Source organism: Canis lupus, chromosome 8 (genome assembly GCF_011100685.1).
Source record: "Canis lupus familiaris isolate Mischka breed German Shepherd chromosome 8, alternate assembly UU_Cfam_GSD_1.0, whole genome shotgun sequence".
NCBI lineage: Eukaryota > Metazoa > Chordata > Mammalia > Carnivora > Canidae > Canis > Canis lupus.
In genome coordinates, this window is record NC_049229.1 from 49,706,112 (window position 1) to 49,725,631 (window position 19,520).

The 19,520-nt window shown below is 49.6% G+C and overlaps 1 protein-coding gene across 4 annotated transcripts in view; it reads left to right on the top strand.

Annotated features, from left to right (window-relative positions):
* Nucleotides 1-19,520, top strand: part of ESRRB (estrogen related receptor beta) — a 114,421-nt gene that overhangs the window by 78,189 nt on the left and 16,712 nt on the right. For all 4 annotated transcript variants that reach the window (XM_038545354.1, XM_038545352.1, XM_038545351.1 and 1 more), the window contains 2 exons: nucleotides 17,990-18,100; nucleotides 18,550-18,711. In XM_038545354.1, coding sequence (XP_038401282.1) covers nucleotides 17,990-18,100; nucleotides 18,550-18,711 — 273 coding nt within the window. The remainder of the gene's footprint in view (nucleotides 1-17,989; nucleotides 18,101-18,549; nucleotides 18,712-19,520) is intronic.

Below are 19,520 nucleotides of genomic sequence, written 5' to 3' on the forward strand. Positions count from 1 at the left end.
AGGAGGAGCTTGCCTCATTGAGGAGCCTGGGTCCCTGCCAGGCAGGGACTCTTGGCAGCTGCCCTGGCTTCTGCTTTTGTTCGGTTGTCCCTCCACCACTTGGTGAGCAGGAGCCCAGGCCCCTGGGACAGGTGCGGGCTCCCTGCCCCCCTGCCCCCCTGCCTCCCTCTGCCTTCCCTCAGACTGACCTGACTCCAGGCTTCCCGGGAGCTGCTCCTCCTCCTTAAGGTTCCACAGTGGGGGCCTCGCGTGGGGGAACCTGGGTCCCCTCCTCTGTGCAGGGGTGCAGGGTGGCGGGAGGCTGGAGAAAAGACGTGAATGCCTGCTCCCCTTCCTCTGCATCCCACCTACGCATCCGAAGGCTGTTTCCTACTCTCTGTCCAGCAGCCCTAGAGGTCTCTTAACAGTTTTGCTTTTCTCAAGTAAAACAGCGTGAGGGACTGCTTCATGATTTGGGGGGGGGGGGGGCAGCCACTACGGGGTGGCAGGGGCATATCTGGTCCTGTGGCTTCCTTTGGCTCAGCCTCTTCCTTTTATTTATTTATTTATTTATTTATTTATTTATTTATTTATTTATTTATTTATTTATTTATTTCTGGTGTTCAATTTGCCAACATATAGAATAACACCCAGTGCTCATCCCATCGAGTGCCCCCTTCAGTGCCCGCCACCCAGTCACCCCCACCCCCTGCCCACCTCCCCTTCCACTACCCGTTGTTCGTTTCCCAGAGTTAGGAGTCTCTCATGTTCTGTCTCCCTTTCTGATATTTCCCACTCATTTTTTTCTCCTTTCCCCTTTATTCCCTTTCACTATATTTTATATTCCCCAAATGAATGAGATCATATAATGTTTGTCCTTCTCCGATTGACTTACTTCACTCAGCATAATACCCTCCAGTTCCATCCATGTCAAAGCAAATGGTGGGTATTTGTCGTTTCTAATGGCTGAGGAATATTCCATTGTATACATCAGCCTCTTCCTTGAGGCTGCCTTAGGCTCTGGAATCATCCACTGAGCCATGTAGGCAATGCCCAAAGGTCTGCCCACCTTAAGCAAATCCAGTGTGTGAAAGTCTTTACTTTCAGGGAGGGGAAAAAAAGTGATTTTTCTCATCATAAAAAATCGAATACAAAATCCACAGGTGGTTGGGAGTTGATGCCCGGGCCGTCCCCCCGGCCCTGAGGGGAGCTCGCTGTGCGTGCTGCTTCTCCCTTACGCTCCTGGGCCTCTACCCTTCACCGGAACAGCAGGGGTGTTGAAACCTGCTCTCCCCATCAGCGGGTCAAGGTGGGGACCAGATGGAACATGACTTGGTGAAATCCAGCGTGGGGTCGCTTCAGGATGTCACCTCTGTGGGCGTGTTATTCTAGTATTTGATTCAAAGGCAGTCGGGTTGGCACTGAGCTTTCTTCGCAGCCCTCCCATCGTGGTGGGCGGGGCGTACTGGCCGCCCTGGTTTTCCTCCTGGGTTCCCTGGTGGGCATCTCAGAGGTGGTGTCCGGCCCGAGCTGGCCCCCTGTGTGGGGTCTAACGTCAGGATGATGAGCATCTCCCTTGGGACAACCGTGGAGAAGCTCTCCCTTGATAGGCGGGCTTCCCGGCCTGGCCAGGGTGTTGGCCTGACAGCCCCTGCGTGGAAGAGCCTGGAAAACCATGTGCTGCATTTCTCAGGGAGCCCCATGCCTCGGCACAGCTCTGAGCTTTCAGCAGCTCTCTCTAGAAGGCTCGTCCTGCGAGCTTCGCCTTCCCTTCAGCTCCCCTCACCTCACATCACCTGCCTCAGGCCGGCGGCCTCCCTGTCCCGCTCCATTTCCTCCTCCCCTCGGCCCCTGCCTGCCTTTCCCCAAGTGTTTTCTAAAAGATATTTGATTTCAGTGAAAGCTGGGCCGACATCCATGCAATATGCTCTCACTGTCTTTGTGCTTGTTGGGCGGGCGGAGGGCTCCTCCGGGGATTCTGGGTAATTGGGTTAGTGGCCAGCTCATGTCAGGAAATTAAAAGGAGGCTCCGATCAGGTTCCCGCTGCATGGGATTTAATGGCTTTGTATTTATAGACTATTCTGCCTCTAGCCCCTGCCAGAAATACCACTTTTCTGGCCCTGCGAAGGAAGAAAGAGGATGAGAGATGACTTGCCTTTAAACATTCTTTTTCTTTTCCAAAATACATTAGTGTTCTGAAACAAACCAACTCTCCGGCACTTCAGAGAATAGTTTTGAACTAGAGCCCAAGAACACTGGCGTATATTTGTATCCCTCACCCCCACCCCCGCCCTGCTGCACCACGTTCCATCTTACACACGTCACGTGCGCGCGCACCGATGCACACACATGCGCACGTGCGCATATGCACTCAAGTCTGACAGCCCACGAGAGCTTCCCATGTGGTCTGAAGCCTCGAGGCCGCTCAGGCATGATGACCCGATGACCTTTGGTGGGGGAGATGTTGACCGCATGAAGTCATAGGGGATGATCTTGTCTGTGCCGAATCCTTATTACTGTTCATGCAGGACTTTGGGTGTGCCAAAGCACGACATAACAGGCTCAGTGGTCATAAAGACCCACCGAGACCCCAGCGTCACCACTGATCACCTCCTCCGGTACTTCACTTAAGCCTCTCTAAGCCCCGTTTTCCTCTTTTGTAACATGGGAATCCTATTCATAGCCATTTCCATCTTGCTCCCCTCTTCAGGGAAAGTCCTGGAGTTGTGCCACAAAGTAGGGTGTCAGCCATTGATTTGAGATAGGTAGTCTTCATCATGTTACGTAATTGATTTTCTTCCGAGATCCAGAAGGCAATGTTGAAGCTCCCAGAGCCTCTCTCCCCAATCCTTGGCCAATGACCTCGCTTTACATTTTCTTGAACAAATTAAAAATAGTCAAGTGGGGGAGTTTCTTACTCACCTGTTATTGAAGCCATAAGCCTACCTGTTGCTTCCTGTCTTCACCCCTGTTGGAGATTTCTCTGCTTCTGTCAAAAGCCAGTCTCTCCACCTGTGCTCTCTCTTTCTTCCTCAGGGACTTCAGTCCTGTAGTATCCTGTAGTATCATTTCTGCTTCCAGCATCGTCAAATGCTTCGTCACTCCTGGATCATTTTCTTTTTATTTTATTTTATTTTTTTAAGATTTTATTTATTTATTCATGAGAGACACAGAGACAGAGAAAGAGGCAGAGGGAGAAGCAGGCTCCATCCAGGGAGCCTGACGTGGGACTCAATCCCGGGTCTCCAGGATCACACCCTGGGCTGAAGGCAGCACTAAACCACTGAGCCACCCAGTCTGCCCCTGGATCATTTTCATTAGCAGACAAACATACTTCTATTCTCCCCTTATAAAAACAAAATATTTAAATAAAAAAACCCCACAACTGTATTTTGACCTTTTGCCTTCATCTACCTACTGCTACCTTACCCTGCTCCTCTTTCCAACAAAAGTTCCCCTAAGAGTTGATAGCATTTATTATATCCATTTTCTTACCCCATCCATTTTAAAAACAAAAGAAAATGGGAAGCCTGTGTGGCACAGTGGTTGAGCGTCTGCCTTTGGCTCAGGGCCATGATCCTGGTCCCGGGATTGAGTCTCGCACTGGGCTCCCTGCATGGAGTGTGCTTCTCCCTCTGCCTGTGTCTCTGCCTCTTTCTGTGTGTCTTTCATGAATAAATAAATAAAATCTTTTTAAACAAACAAACAAATAAATAAATACAGAACACCCAAAAACTTCCTTTAAAAGTAAACGTTGAGTAGATCCAGAAAAATAGTTATAATTAGGTGAAGGCTAAGCTTCTTTAAAAAAGAAACTCCCTTCCCCTCTCAAACAAATGAAAACCAGAAGCTTAAGCAGGATAGAAATGTGGTCCTCTCTCCTCTCTCAATGTAACAGTCCAGAAGTCAAAGGTGATCCAGGACTGGTTGGCAGCTTGGCCAGCCTTAGCAGGTGGACCCAGTTATCATCATCTTTCAGGCAGCCAGAAGGAAGCCTAGCCCAGCCAGCTCGTTGGAAGGATGGGACCCAGTCGTTGGAAGGATGGGACCCAGAAGTGGCACATATTCCTTCCATTCACAGCCCATGGATGGAACCTGGTCATGTGGCCATGCCTCTCCGAGGAAGTCTGGGAATTGTAGTCTGGAGTTGGATGGGAGGCCATGGGAAAAGGGGAATGAATGATGTATTTCTGTGGGCAAGCACTGTTACATGCCAAAAATATACGTAAAGTCAATATTTCTGAGATGAATGCTCTTGCCGTGTGGTGCTGTAATTCAGGCACGTTCATTGCTGGATAGCAGGAGGCAGCCAGAGAATAAATATTTTAGGCTTTGAGAGCCAGAGGGCCTCGGCTGCAGCTGCCCAACTCTGCCACTGTTGTGGTGTGAAAGCAGCCACAGACCATGTAGAAATGAATGAACAGCGGTGTGTTCTGACGAACAGGCAAAGCATCAGGTTTGGCTCAAAGACCTTAGTTTGCAAACTCCTGCACTCTGGTATCACTGGATGAGCTCCGGAGAGTTTGTTCTTCCTTCCTTCCTTCCGCTGAGGAAGCAGGGCCGCACACATCCTGGAGTCCCGGTGTCCATGCCTAAGGGATTTCAGGCCTGCGGGAGAAGTGCCAGGTATGTGCATCTTCAGCTTTCCGAGGTGATAGGAAACTGTTTTTGATTTGGTTGTACCGACCTATTACTTGTGTTCAAACATTCTCGTTGCTCCATATCCTCACCAATGCTTTTTAGGTTTTGCTTGTGTGCGTAAAGTGGTGTCGTCTTATTGCTTTAATATGTATTCTCTCCGTTGTCAGAGAGAATGTGGCCACTTGATTCCTTTTCTGTGAGATGCTTGTCTGAGCCTTTTCCCTGTTTTTCTACTTTATTTTTTTCTCATGGGTCGTGGAATTCTTTATATATTCTGGTCATTTTGTTAGTTCCAGTTTTTCAGTTGTTGGTGTTGTAAAAAGCTCCCCACTGGCTTTCTTCTCTTGGCAGAGCCCTTTGATGGTCAAGAGTTGGTAATTTTTTTATTTAAAGATTTGCAAGCGAGCAGGGTAGGGGTGGGAGAGGGAGAGGGAGGGGCAGACTCCCCGCCCCCCCTGCCCCCCAGGTCTCCATCCCAGGAACCCCAGGGTCATGACCTGAGCCAAAGGCAGATGCTTAACTGACTGAGCCAGCCAGGCGCCCCAGAAGTTAGTAATTTCAATAAATTGAATTTATCAATCTTTTCCTTTATGGTTTGCACTTTTATGTTATTAAAAAAGTTATTTTCCTAGCCTGCTTTTGTAAAGATGCTTTCCTCATGGGGCGCCTGAGCGGCTCAGTTGGTTAAGCCATTGCCTGAGGTCATGGTCTCTGGGTCCTGGGATCGAGCCCTGTGTTCAACTCCCTGCTCAGCTGGGAGTCTGCTTCTCTCTCTCTCCCTGTATTCTTTCTCTCAAATAAAAGATCTTTAAAAAGGCGAAAAAAATGCTTTCCTCATGTGCCTTACTCTTTAGGTCTCTGATCCTGCTGGAATCTATTTTTGAGTACAATGAGCTTGTCCCCCGTCACGCCCCAGCCCTGAGCCTGCACACTGCAACCTGCAGCCCCTGGGTCGCCAAATCGGGTACTCCTCTCTCTTCCCTCACTCAGCCTCTCAGCGATATTCCAAACAGCTGGCCAGCCTCCTTGTGCCCTTTTCTCTTGGCTTCTCTAATACCCTGCTGGCCAGGTTTCCCCCTTACCTCTCTCACCGTGCTCCTTATCAAGTCTTCTTCGCAAACGTATCTTTTTCGTGCTCTTTACGTGTTGCTGTTATGTGACTTGGAACTGGGCTCTTCACTCTCCATCCTAGACCTCTAGCTCTAGCTCATCCTGTCCATTCCAGATACCAGTGTCTAACTGCCCTGCTGGCACCTCCACTTGGGTGCCTTAGGAGGCATCACATTCTCCACACATCTAGAGGGTGCCTCCAACTGTGCCCCACCCCTCCCCTGCCACTCTAGCCTTCCCGTCTCAGGAATGGCACCCCTGTTTACTCTGTGCTCAAGCAAAATCTAGAAGTCATCCTGGACTCCTTCTGAGTCAATATCAAAAATGTATATCAGGATCCTCCTACATTTCTTCATCTCCATGGCCGTGAACTCTGGTTCTGGGAAGCACCATCTTCTTCCCAGACCTCAACAGCTTCCTAATTGGACTTCTGATTCCAGTTCCTATTTAATCTAATTTCCACAGCAGTCAGAGTGATCTTTTTAAAACACTCATATGATTCCGTCACTTGGCTTCATAGTATTCGATGGCTTTCTGTTGTACGTAGTACGGAATCTGAGCACTGTACTCTGGTCTTCAAGACCCTGTGTGATCCAGCAGCCCCCTCCCTACCTTTTCAGTGTCATCTGGTCCCATTCCTCTCCTGCCCCCTCACTCCTGCTCACTGTTGCTCCAGTCTCACTGGTTTACTTTTGATCCTTAAACATGACAGACTCTTTTCTATCCTAGGAGCTTTGGCTCTCCCCGTGGCTGGCTCCTCATCCTTGAAGCCCTAACTTAAATGTCATCTCAGAAAGACCTCTCTTCCCACTTCCTTTCTTATCATATCCCTTTGTTTGCTTCTTCACTGAACTTCTCTCAGCTTGAAATTATTTATTCAGTTGTTTGTTTGCATGCTTGTTTACTGTGACAGCCTCTAACCCAATTGTTATTGATTAAGAGTTTCATGAATTCCTGTGAAAATCCCGTGGAAATTCTATCATAGAACACACACAAGAACTTGCACATAAAATTTTGTAGTTTTGAGATCCCTGGGTGGCGCAGTGGTTTGGCGCCTGCCTTTGGCCCAGGGCACGATCCTGGAGACCCGGGATCGAGTCCCACGTCAGGCTCCCGGTGCATGGAGCCTGCTTCTCCCTCTGCCTATGTCTCTGCCTCCCTCCCTCTCTCTCTCTTTCTCTCTCTCTGTGTGACTATCATAAATAAAAAAAAAAAATTTTGTAGTTTTAGGGGCTACACAGAACTCCTGAAGCCCACCTAAGAGGTTCCCAAAGTCAGATTAAGATCTGTTATTACAGAATCAAAGTTTTAGAGGTACAAAGAACCTGAGAAATATTCCAGGCTTCTGGATGGTAAATTGCCTTTATTTGGACCATCAGCTGTAGAGTAGGGAGTGGCTGCCTAGATACAGGATCCAAAGGCTTTCGCTCAGTTGGGATCAGTAGGCAAGAGTGCTGTAAGCGATTAGCAATGTCTGCCACAGACTAGGAAATGGGAGGCAGACCTCATTCGTGAGTTTAATTTGCCCAAGGCCACACTGCTAGTAAATAACAGCTGAGTGGTAGCTAGTCTCCTGGATTACATGAGGATTCCTTTAAGAAGCCCATTCCAACTCAGTGTAGATGGTTTAGCCTATAGCTTTTCCTCAAAGGGGAGAAGAGAGGAAGGGAAAGGAAGGGGAGACTGGGCCTGAATAGCTTTCCCCTATTAGCGTGCACAATGTAGGATGGAGACTTCTTGGCAGCTGGGAATGCAGGGACAACCCAGGCTTGCCGAAATGTCCTTGGGCACGTGATGGCCTAAGTGAGAAGGGTCCAGAGAAGAGAGCAGCTGATGGATACTCTAACAGACAAGAGGACAGGAACTCATCACTCAGGACCACTGTACCCACCACCCAGGAGCCATTGGCACAAGCCCCAGAATATAAGGTTTATCCACTCACAAGGCTCTCTCTCTTCACCGTTATGATATGGCGCCAGGGTTAGAGGCAGCCCCAAATAGCCATCCTGTCCTAGGCTGAAGTTGAACTCACCTGTCACCCAGATTCCCCCGCAGGACAAGTCACTAAAGGACAAGCCCCGCACATGCTGGGACACCCGTCAGCATGCCCACATGACCTGCAGCCTCTTGGTACCCACATCACCTTCTGGGTGGTTTCCTCTTTCTAGAGATGAGTCAGCTGTAATTTGGTAGAACTTACCAAAAGAGTCAACCCGAGTCCCCAGGGAAGAACACCGGTCTGATAAAGTACTGAGTAAAACAGGTTTAGTAAGTGCTCCCCAGACCTGGCAAGTAGTCAGAATCACTGGAGGAACATTGAAAAGTTATCCATTCCTGGACATCACCCCATACCTACTGACTCAGAACCTCAAAGCAGCAAGTACTCAAAGTCTGTATCATTTAGAGGTTTTCCATGACATGTGATCCCAGAGACTGGTGGTCTCAAGTTCCAAGAAGAGGAGATAGGACTCGGAAGTCAAGGTTCAGATCCACCCTCTGATGTTTCCTGGCTGTGTGTCCCTGAGCAAGTTTCCTGTCCTTTCTGAGCTTCAGTTTTCACAGGAGAATAATAACAATCCTGTATTCTCTCTCCCTCCATATTCTTATGTGGAACTAATGAGATAGAGAAATCGCTTTGTCAGCTGTGAAGCACCGCACAGGTGTGAGCCTGCTCACATCATTCATAAACCGGGGACATTGAATTGAGGAGGAGGAGGGTGAGAGGGTGGGGTCTGTGGGTGAGGCAAAGGGAAGGGTCCTGACCGTGGAGACTTTGCAATGTCAGGAGGGATCCTGCCCTTAGACGCAGGCAGCAGCTCTGCAGAGGAGGCTGGGGGAGGACACAGCTCCCGAGGCCTTTCCCTCTCCAGCCTTGTCTGGACGTTTCCTGTGGGAAGAGAAATGTGACAGGAGCAGCACTTGGGCCAGGCTCTGGGCCAGGTGCAGGGCCACGCTCTTCAGAGCCCTAGCTGGGTATTTTTAGTGCCTGGGTAGAAAAGAAAGAAACTTGAACTGCCCCGGCCACGGTGCCCCTGCACACTTGGCTATTTTTACTTCTGAAAGACTGGGATCTCGTCCAGCTTAGGGAGGGAAAATGAAGAAAGGAGGGAGGTGGAGGGAAGCAGGAATTATTTTACTTCCATTAAGAAAAAAAGTCAGAAGCCTGACCTTATCCAGTTGGCAAGTGGACTTCTGATCCAGGATGTGGCATTTGCCACCTCTGGACACAGACGTACCGCAGGGGGCTGGAGAGGTCAGCAGATAGGCGTGGGTGGAAACAGAGGTTTGGGGAGCCTGGCACCCCTCCTTCCAGGGATTTTCTGCCCCCAGAGTGGCCCTGCTGCTTCTCTAATATTTCCTGTGTGGGAAGTGGGATGCACTCAGATGGAGGGCACCTCCCTATGATGAGCCTGGCAGGGGCTGGGGGCCACACAGCTGCAGCCACAGCAGAGCCTCTGTCCCAGGTGTCAGATGGAGGCAGCGCTCCGCCCTGTGGGCATGTTCTAGAAAGAAGCTGTGTGCTCCTGGGCACAATGCTCAACCTCTCTGAGCCATAGTTCCTTAAGAATTTTTTTAATTGTATCGGACTCATGTAGTTTTAACTAAGGGGATGTGTGTCTCTCTTCTAAGAAGGAGGCTATCAGTTTCCTGCCAGACCCTACCACCTTCCATAGGCAGATGAAAGGAAAGAAGTTACTATTCAGCACCTACTGTGTTCTAGGCATTTGGCTACTTGCACACATTTTATGTTATTTATTTCCACCAACCTTAGAAAGATGAAGTATTTTTAAGAGTTTGAATAGCTTGGCTGAGATACAGTTCACCCGCTTAAAGTGCCCAGTTCAATGGTTTCGGGTATGTCGTGTTATTAATTTTTTTAATTGTGGCAAAATATCTATAACAAAGCTGACCATTGTGAAGACCATCTTTAAGTGTACAATTCAGCGGCACTAAAGCACATTGACAGTGATTCTGGTTCTCAAGCACCTTCATCATCCCAATCAGAAACCCTGTACTCATGAAACAAAAGTGACCCCTATTCTCTACCCTCCTACCCCTGGTAACCTCCAATCCACCCTCTCTCTATTCAAGATATTTCTTATAAATGGAATCATACAGTATCTCTCCTTTTATATCTGGCTTCTTTCACGGAGTGTAATATTTTCAAGGTTGGTCCATGCAGGCTGGTCAGAATGTCATCCATTTTCGTGGCTGGATAATATTCCATTATGTATGGATACACCACATGTTGTTTATCCTTTCATCTGTCAACAAACAGTTGGTTTGCTTCCGCTTTTGGCTCTTGTGAGTATTACTGCCATGAGCATTAAAATACAAATACCTGCTAGAGTTCCTGATTTCAGTTCTTTTGGGATGTACCTAGGAATGAAATCGCTGCACTAGGTGATATATGGTTGATAATCCTATTTAGCTTTCTGAGGAATTGCCAACCTGTTTTCTACAACAGCTGCACCATTTTATGTTTCCACAAATAGCTGATAGTTTTTTAAATTAATCTTTTTAATTTTTGAGGTAATTGGGAGATGTACATGTAGCTGTTAAGAAATAATATACAGAGATCCCACGTGCCCTTTACCCAGTTTCTCCCAATGGTAGCATCTTGCAAAACTTGCACAGTATCATAGCCAGGATGTTGATAGTGATACGGTCAGAATAGAGAAGAGTATTTTTAATCATAATAATATTAACTGACACTTTCTGGTGCCATTTACAGTATTTCAAGTGCTTTACACGTACTAACTCATCCAGCCCTCACAACGAGCCAAGGCACATACTATTGTTGTCATACAGGTGCAGGAATCAGGGCACAGAAAGGTGAGGAAACTTGCTCAAGGTCACTCATGTACCAAGAGGTAGAGTCAGGGATGACATCCAGGTCTGACCCTGAGGCTAGTGCTTCTCTCTTCTGCTTTGGAGGCACATACCTCTCTGGGCATCCGCACAGTTGATACCCACAGAACAAACACAGTCCCCAGATGAGCCTGGCAAGCCACAGCCAGGAGGGCCGTGGGTCTTTGCTTTCAGTCCTTTGTGATGGAGCATCTCAGCGTGGACTTGGCTACTCCTCCTGTTCACATTGCCTTTTCCCCCGTTCCTGGCAAGGCTGACCAAGCACATATCACCTCCCCACTGTCCTGGTCAGGGCTGGGAAGGAACAGAGGTCCCCTCACAGGGACACCAAAGAGGACTTCATGAAGGAACTATTTACAGAAGGGTGGGTGAGAACCAGTCAGAAGTGGTGATGTACCCCAGGACTAGCAAGAGTGGGGAATTTTTAACAACTGCCAGCCTGCAGAAACCTGGCAGGAATTGCCCCAGCAAGCAGGTGAGAACTGTAACCATTCTCAGAGGTCAAAGTCAGCCTTCATCCCTACCTGTGTGGTCTCGGCAAGTTACTCAGCCTCTCGTAGCTTCAATTTCTCCATTCTGTAAAACGGGCTCATAGAATCTCCCTCATAGGGATGTGGCAATCCCTGGGTGAAATAACATATGTACAATTCTTAGAGCAGAGGCTGGTACCAAGGAACAGCTGGGCAGTAGTTGTGAACTTCTCCTTATATGCGTTCGTGTCTACGAGATTTAGGGGTGTTATCATGTTGGTCTAGGAGGACAGCTCCCTACCCCATCCTGGGCTCAACCACAGGACCCAGTCTGCACAAGAACATGGATTCCAGAGATTACCAGTCTTTTTGTATTCTTAGCAAATTTATGAATACTTAAATTTTGGCCTGCACATGTTCAGGGATTCACAGTATTGAACGTTGATTAAAACAAAGGATATGTATTTATCACAGTACTTAGAGGTCTGAAATACTTTGCACGAAAGTACTATTAATGTTTTTAAATTCAAGAAGTATCAATGAGGTGATATAATCTAATAATCCCAGACAGTGATTATAAGTTAATTGTATTTTAATAGGCTCCTTGAGCCTGCTTTTTAGATATTTTGGTAAAACCATGAGAACACAAACAATAAGGCAACTCTCATTTCAAGTTCAAGTTGTCTTCTTCTTTTTTTTTTTTTGGCCCCCATTTGGTGTTTGTAAGACTTAAGCATCCTAATTTAGGAAATAATTGCCCGTTTTATCACTGAAAATTGCTTTCTGCTGCAAGTTACAGAGAACTTGACTGCTAGTGGCTTAAGCATCGATAAATGAGATCGATTTTCCCACCTACCAAGGACTCTGGAGATGGACGATTGCTGGCATTTTACAGGCTTCTCAGCCATAGCATCGAGGGCACAGGCTCTCTCTGTCTTTCTTTGGTGTTTTTTGGGGTCCTCACTTGGCTGCCTCATGGCTGCAGGTTGCTTGCCAAAGCTCTAACCTTCACCTTCCAGGTCAGGGCAGGAGAAAGGCAGAGCTGCACCAAACCTGTCTGTGTCTTGTATCAGAAAAGCAAAACCATTCCCAGAAGCCCCCAGCATGGACTTCCCCTTACAACCCATTGCCCAGAACCAGGTCATATGACCAGCACTTGCTACCACGGAAACTGGGGAAGCAGGGAGAGACCTAAATTGGTAGGAGTGGCCCCGGGCACGTTGCCTCTACCAACAAAATCCCAGTTCCCTGAGCATGAAAGAGGGAATGGAAAGACAATTGTGTAGACAACTAATCATGTCTGCTAGACCCAGCCATTAGAATTTGATGCATTTTTAAGGGATTCATGATATAGCATCTTGCAGCAACATTCAGGATGAGAACGCAGTCTGGGCCATTATCTTATTTGCTAAAATTGTGAGCGGTGTACTCTAGAAAATATAAAAACACATCGGCAGATAATAAATATAAACATAGTGACCAATGTCTGTTTTGGCAGAGTGCAGAGGAATTCAGACCTGTCCACTGTCTCTGCCCTTGAGATGCTGACCGTGCTCAGTTCAGAGCAGACTACATCAATAAAGACTAATGTGTAGAAGGCAGGGAGGTGACAGGCCTGAAAACATCGTACAAATATAGAAAATAAAGAGTGCTTGGCCATCAAAAGAGGGTGCCCAAGGATATTCCAGTCCATAAAGGGTTGTCTTATGAAAGGGGGGATGGTCTTCGTTGGGTGGGACAGAAGGTAGAAAGTGATCTGGAGGCAGAATTTAGCTCAATATGAGGGAAACTTTGATGAGGGATGGGCTGTCCTAAGGGAGTGCGTTTCTGGAGGCTGGAAAAAGGACCAGACCCAACGATTCTTTTGTTTTCCTGAATGTGAAGGCTGCATTTGAGCTGGTGCATCAGATGCTTGGTGGCTCCCACGGGCTGGGTGCTGAGCTTGGGCGAGAAAGATGAAAGAGGTCCTTGCCCAGGAGATGCCCCTGGTCTACCAGGGGGATGAGCACACAGTGTGATATGAAAAGTTGCTGTAATAGAGAATAAGCAAAGGGAGCTCAAGATGGGCATGGCCAGCTCTGGGCGGGGTGGCGGGTGGTCAGGAAGGGCTTCTCAGTAGAGATGGTACTTGAACTGGGCCTTCCAGGGTGAATCCAGATTTTTTTTTTTAAGGCTTCATTTATTCATGAGACAGAGAGAGGGAGGCAGGGACATAGGCGGAGGGAGAAGCAGGCTTCCTGAGGGGAGCCTGATGTGGGACTCGATTCCAGGACCTGAGCTGAAGGCAGATGCTCAACCACTGAGGCACCCAGGTGTCCCTGAATCCAGATCTTAATTGCCTTTGGGAACAGTGCAGACAAAAGGGACATGGGTACATCACTTAGGTGGGGCCCAGCCTGTGGGGAGAGGGTCCCTGGGTTGGGAAGCACAGGCCTATACCTTGGGACCCCTCTACCCTAAATATAATAAAACCTGCCTGGGACAGTAGAGGAGGAAGGGAGCTCAGAAAGCAGTGCTGAAGTGGGCCCTTTCCCTTAAGAACCCACAGATTGTGGGCACTTAGGTGGCTCAGTGGTTGAGCATCTGCCTTTGGCTCAGGTCATGATCCCGGGGTCCTAGGATCGAGTCCCTCATCGGGCCCCCTGCAGGAAGCCTGCTTCTCCCTCTGCCTGTGTCTCTGCCTTTCTGTGTGTGTCTTTCATGAATAAATTTTAAAAATCTTAAAAAAATAAAAAAGAACCCACTGAATTTAAGAGTGGGTCACAACAGAGGGAAACAAGGACAAGGAGGCATGCATGTGAAGTTCCAGTGAATGCTGCCATGCGTGCTGCTGGGAGTGATGGCCTCCCCTGGCCTACTGGAACCACTGCCAGTTTACAGAGCATTTTCCCACAGTGATGTCATTCTGTTGTCCCAAAAGCCATATTCGGTGAGCAGAGTTGGTGTTACCATGGCCTCGTCGCCCCTGTACCTGATGATGAGACCGAGGCTGTGAGAGCCACCTGGGCCAAGGCCGTATGAGCCACGAGGGGTCAGGACAGGCCTGGGCCCTTGCTCATGGGATCCTGTGGGCTGGAGCCCTCGTGGATGTGTGGCTGGGACACGACCTGGGAAAGCAGGCAGGAAGCCTGGCTCATGTCAGGTAGCAGTTGGGGGCATAATCAAACCCAACAGACTACTTTTCTTCAGAAAACAGAATAAGCTGGTAATTGATGCGTGTATTGATTGGAGCCATTGACCATCATGCTGTGAAGATCTGAAGGAGAAAATTTAGAGGAAAGATTATACCCGCTGGGCCCTGGGGGACTGTACCCTGGAGTAACAAAGAGTGTGTACTGGCTCTTTTATTGGGCACGTTACCCAGTTGCTGGAGTCTCAGTGGCTCTTATTTATAAAATGGGGATAATGGTGCCGTCGTATATGCTACAGGTTACAAAGGCAACACGTAGAGAAAGTCCTGGATAAGTTAGCCTGTTCTCCTGATTATTCTTACTGTGACTCGCCAGAGAGGTGTCCACAGTGCTGGGGAAGAGTAGTAATAATAATGGTGATGATGTTAGTAATAGCTCTGGCTTTCTAAGCATCTGCTGGGCATTGGACACCACGACAGACCCTGGAATGGGACGGAGAGCAGAACCGCTGGCCGTAGTGGCGTCTGGTCAGTAGGGGAAGCCAGGGTGCTGTTGGACCCCTGGAAGAAGCACCCAACCCTCATGGGGGTCAGGGGGAGGAGGCCCATTGATGGATGCATCAAGACAGGTGCATCTTGAACACCCACTAAGGGCCAGGCCCTGTATCAGGACAGAGAACATTCTAGATGGAGGTAGTGACGGAGTGGCAACTGCCCATCCCCTTGCCTTGCTAAGGATCACCTGGCTCTTTCTTTGTTTTATTGAGCATTTCCCGCTCCTGTTGACAGCTGCCTGCGGTCGGATGGGCGGCCTGGAGGGGAGAGCAAGGCGTTGAAGTGGGGAAGGGGCTCATCCTGGACTCATCCTGGACTCCAGGCAGACCCCAGCGTGTAGTAGGTGCGCAGGACATGGGTGTCCTCGCCGTCCTGTGTGAATGAAGCTCGGCACTGTCACTTTCAGTCTTGCCAGCCTCCCAGGGCATGGGTGGGGGTGGGAGCTGAAGTCCTGCCAGCACTCGGGTCTGGGTCCTGCGCGGCGTGGGCCTCAGCTGCCCCCTTCACAGTCCGGGGCCCTGCTGGTCGGCGCGGCTGCAGTAGCCTGGAGTGGCCTTGGTAACAAGCTGACTCGGATTCCTAGGGGGCAGCCTGAGATTCTTGCATTGCAGACAAGGCCCCAGGTGATGCCTGGCCACAACGACACCCTTTGAGAAGGAGGGCAGCAGCCAGCAGGTGCCCCACCTGCATCCGCTCTGCCCGGGTGGTGGCCGCAGTCCCCTAGGCCCGTGTCTGCAGCAGGGGTGACGGCGCGGGTCCTCTCTGTCTCCCAGGGTCCTCGGTGAGGCCGAGCCTCAGCGGCTGACACCAGGAGCCTGCTGACCTCAGGAATGCACTCATCACTGGCTTTCTTCCTTAGTTCGCCTTCCTAACAAACTCTCCTCGCCTCACGGTCTGATCCTGGAGAACCCAAGGGCAGATGGGGTCCATTGCAGTCTGTTCCCCACCTCACCCCCCAACCCCCCAAAGAAGAAGGCAAGTTCATTAGAGGCCTCTTGGGAGGTGCAAGTTTCACTGAGAAGCCAGACAAGGCCCAGGGGAAGCTCGGGAAAGCCCAGGTGCAGCAGGTGCAATGGCCAGGACTGTGTGGCCTGAGGCTGCCCACCTGCCCCCACCAGTCCTTACCCTCTTGCTGTCTTGGGGACATTTGATCAAAGCTTCCTGTCATTGACTATGCCTGTGTCACCAGACCATGCTGGCCAGAGGGGGGCAAGTAGGAGGAACTGCCCCACTTGGATATCCATAGTGGGCATGGGTGCAGGCCTCCTATGAGATGACTCACACAATAGGGGAGGCACAGGTGGGATGCTAGGTCGAACCCCCCCCCTTCCAAAATGCTCACTCCAGCCATGCTCTGCATCAAGTACAGGAGTGTCCATCTGTGGGGTAAGAAGGACACTATTGATGGAAACACTGAGCAGTGACTGGCCACGAAGAGACTGTCCCCTTGGGCAGTCTGGCCTGGTGGCCCTGGAGGAGGAGGCGATCTGAGCCCTTAACTGGAGGCCCATGGGCCTGGTACCATCAGCACTCCTCACCTCAAGTTGCTTTAGGGCAACTTGCAGTAGAAGGGCTGCTCCCTCCCATTCTGTAAACAAAGCGATCTTACTTTGCATGGCTCCTGTTGCTCTGGGGAACTTCCTCTCTGTCCCCAGGGGCGGAAATGTAGTAGCCGGGAGTTGTAAGAAACTGCCAGAAAATCACCCGTGGCATGAATGGGATCCAAATCCTCATTCCATTCAGTTACAGTTAATTCCTGCCTTCTCCTGCCTCTCCCCAAGAAGGGCCGGAACTGATAGGACCGGAGGCCTCTGCCACCAGCAACCAGGAGGACTGTCAGGAGGAAGTGGCTGGGAGCAAGTGCCAGGCAGGGCCCCGAATGAAGATCAACTGCTGGGGCTCTGTGAGGGTGGTGCTGTTGCCCTTTGGGGAAAGGAACAGGAAGTTGAACTTGGCCTGTCACCTCAGAGGCCGAGGTGGCCACCAAGTTCTCCTCCTCGCAAGACTCTGGCTCTGACTTTTGATGTGTTTTAGTCAAGGCCTGTTTCATGGTAAGGTGAAGGGAGCCGGCTGCTCTGCTTCCTTGGAGCTAGTTTGTTGGAGCCCATCCGTTTTTCAGGTTGGGCGCCATAGATTGGTGGCCAGTCCGAGCTTGTGTGCCATTGGATGAGGAGGCCATTTGAGGTCCTGTCCACCCTGGGAAGGGTGCCAAATGGCACCAACACGTCTGTCTAGACAGCAGGAGCTGATGGGTGGGGTGGGTTTCTGGAAGCCATATAAAACCAGGGAAATAGCACATCTCTCTAGGATAGGGCCTCACTCCTGGAGAGGGATATTAGTGTGAGTGGCCACGATTGCATTTGCACCTGCTCCTGGGAGACTTTGAGGTATTTATTTTCCTCGTATGGCCAGGACCACCTCACCTGCATCCCCATCTAGGAGCATGTGGCCCAGGACTGTGAACACTCCTGCCTTTATTTTTTTTTTTTTTAAGATTTTCTTTATTCAGAGGGAGAGGCAGAGACATAGGCAGAGGGAGAAGCAGGACCCCTGTGGAGAACCCAATACGGGACTCGATCCTGGGACCCCAGGATCATACCCTGAGCCGAAGGCAGATGCTCAACTGCTAAGCCACCCAGGTGCCCCCACACCCCTGCTTCTGCTGCCCTGACCAATCCTCACCTTCCCTCTGTTTTAGAAGACAGACTGTAGAACTCCATCCTATAATCTCTGAAGGTGGGATCCAGAAATTAATTATTTGTAGTGAACACCCATCAGGATGCTGCTTATGTGAAAAGTTTGAAAATCCTTGTTTTCATTCTTTTTGAGGTGCCTGCCAGTGGCAGAGATTCCTTTCCTCTCTTGCAAGCTAATTCAACACTCCCTGGATTCACAGCAGATCTACGATAATGAGTCTTCCATCCCCGACTCCTAGAGGAGTGCTTCTGTTGTGCTTTCCCTTTGGAAACAGTAGGACTGGAGAGCTCAAGGTTGCTCGGGATAAGTTTCAAGAGGATGCCAAATCCAGAGACGGGGCCAGGCCCTGGCAGCTGGGATGGGCCATTACTATCAAGACAGTTGTTTTAGGATTGTCTGACTCCCTGGCTTGAGACTGGCCAAGGGGCAATCCGAAAGGCATCTAATCATGGGGTCCAAAGCCAGTGTTGACAAGTTAGTGGTAACACCCAAATATTGGACAACCTGACACCTTTTCCCTTTCCTCCCCAACAGGTGTACGCCTTGACCGAGTGCGTGGAGGCCGCCAGAAGTACAAACGACGGCTGGACTCTGAGAGCAGCCCGTACCTGAGCTTACAGATTTCTCCACCCGCTAAAAAGCCATGTGAGTGCCTGGAATGTCTGGCATCCCTTGGGGCAATGCTACCTTCCCACTGCTGGTTATGGGACAATATGGATCTTAGTGAGGTCGGATTAGTGCCTGGCTTGGTGTTGGGTGCTTTGGGCTTCGTTCGGATGGCCTTTCCATGGGGGATTTACAGAATATGGCTCTAAGTGAAGCATGATCCTAAGAAGACATGGGCCCCAGCATCCAGAACATAATAACCCCATGCCTCCCATTCAAAGCATGTTCCTCTCCAGAGAATTCACCAGCAGCTTCCCTTGGAGGGACATTTATCAGTAGCCCAGCAAGTTTGTAGAGTCAGAGAAGGAAGGGAGATGACCTCCTAGGACTCCTCAGAACCCGAATTTTCTTCCTAAGCCATCTCAGGCTCCACCCCAGCCCCTTCCTCTTTTCTCCAACATTTACATTTCTTCTCTGGTCATTGGCAGTGACCAAGATTGTCTCCTACCTGCTGGTGGCCGAGCCGGACAAGCTGTATGCCATGCCTCCCCCTGGCATGCCCGAGGGTGACATCAAGGCCCTGACCACTCTCTGTGACCTGGCAGACAGGGAGCTCGTGGTCATCATTGGCTGGGCCAAGCACATCCCAGGTGAGTCACGTAGGGCGGGGGGAGGGTAGAGCCAGGGATGCTCAGCCACTGTCCCCACTGCTGTGGTTCTGATGCGTGGGAGCCAGGACCCAGGTGCCATGTTTTCTTCTGCACTCCTTTTCTTTCTCTGTGGAATTGGAGGTGAGCAGGTGTTGGAAGGTCCTTGTAACATTCCTGAACTGCTAGCGGCTCTTCAGAACCAGTTATCATTCTAGAGGGGTGATGATTGCATCTACAATAGGTAAAGATTCAAAAGCAAATTTTTTTGAATCCTTGAAGGCTGAAGGCATTTCATAGTAGACCTTATTGGAAATGTGCTGGGAAACAATGCAGGAGAGAGTTGAGTCTCTTGCTTCCTTTAGAGGCCAGGGGACTGGAGTGGTTAAGAACATGGGCCGGGGAATCAGACTGGGATTCAAGTTCTGGATCTGTAGCTTACTGGCTGTGTCACCCTGGGCAGGTCACCCGAGCCCTCTGTCTATAAAGAATACCAGCAGTGCCTCCTTCATGGGCTTTGATGTGAGGATGAAATGTGAATAAGAGTATGATGCATGGAACACGCTAGTGTTCATTGCAGACTCACTATTGCCACATGCCTGAGGATAAGGGAGGCCTAGCTTTTAATAGGCAGCATGGAAAGTACATGTAATAAATATGTTTCAGGTGATACAGACTTTATTTACTGTATGTGGCCCAAACCCATCTATCAGCTTCCTCCTTGTGGATAAATGGTGGAAACTGATTTTTAATTCTATTTTTGTAGATGCCAACACCCACATTTTTTGCATTATACACTTGTTGGGGAGCTT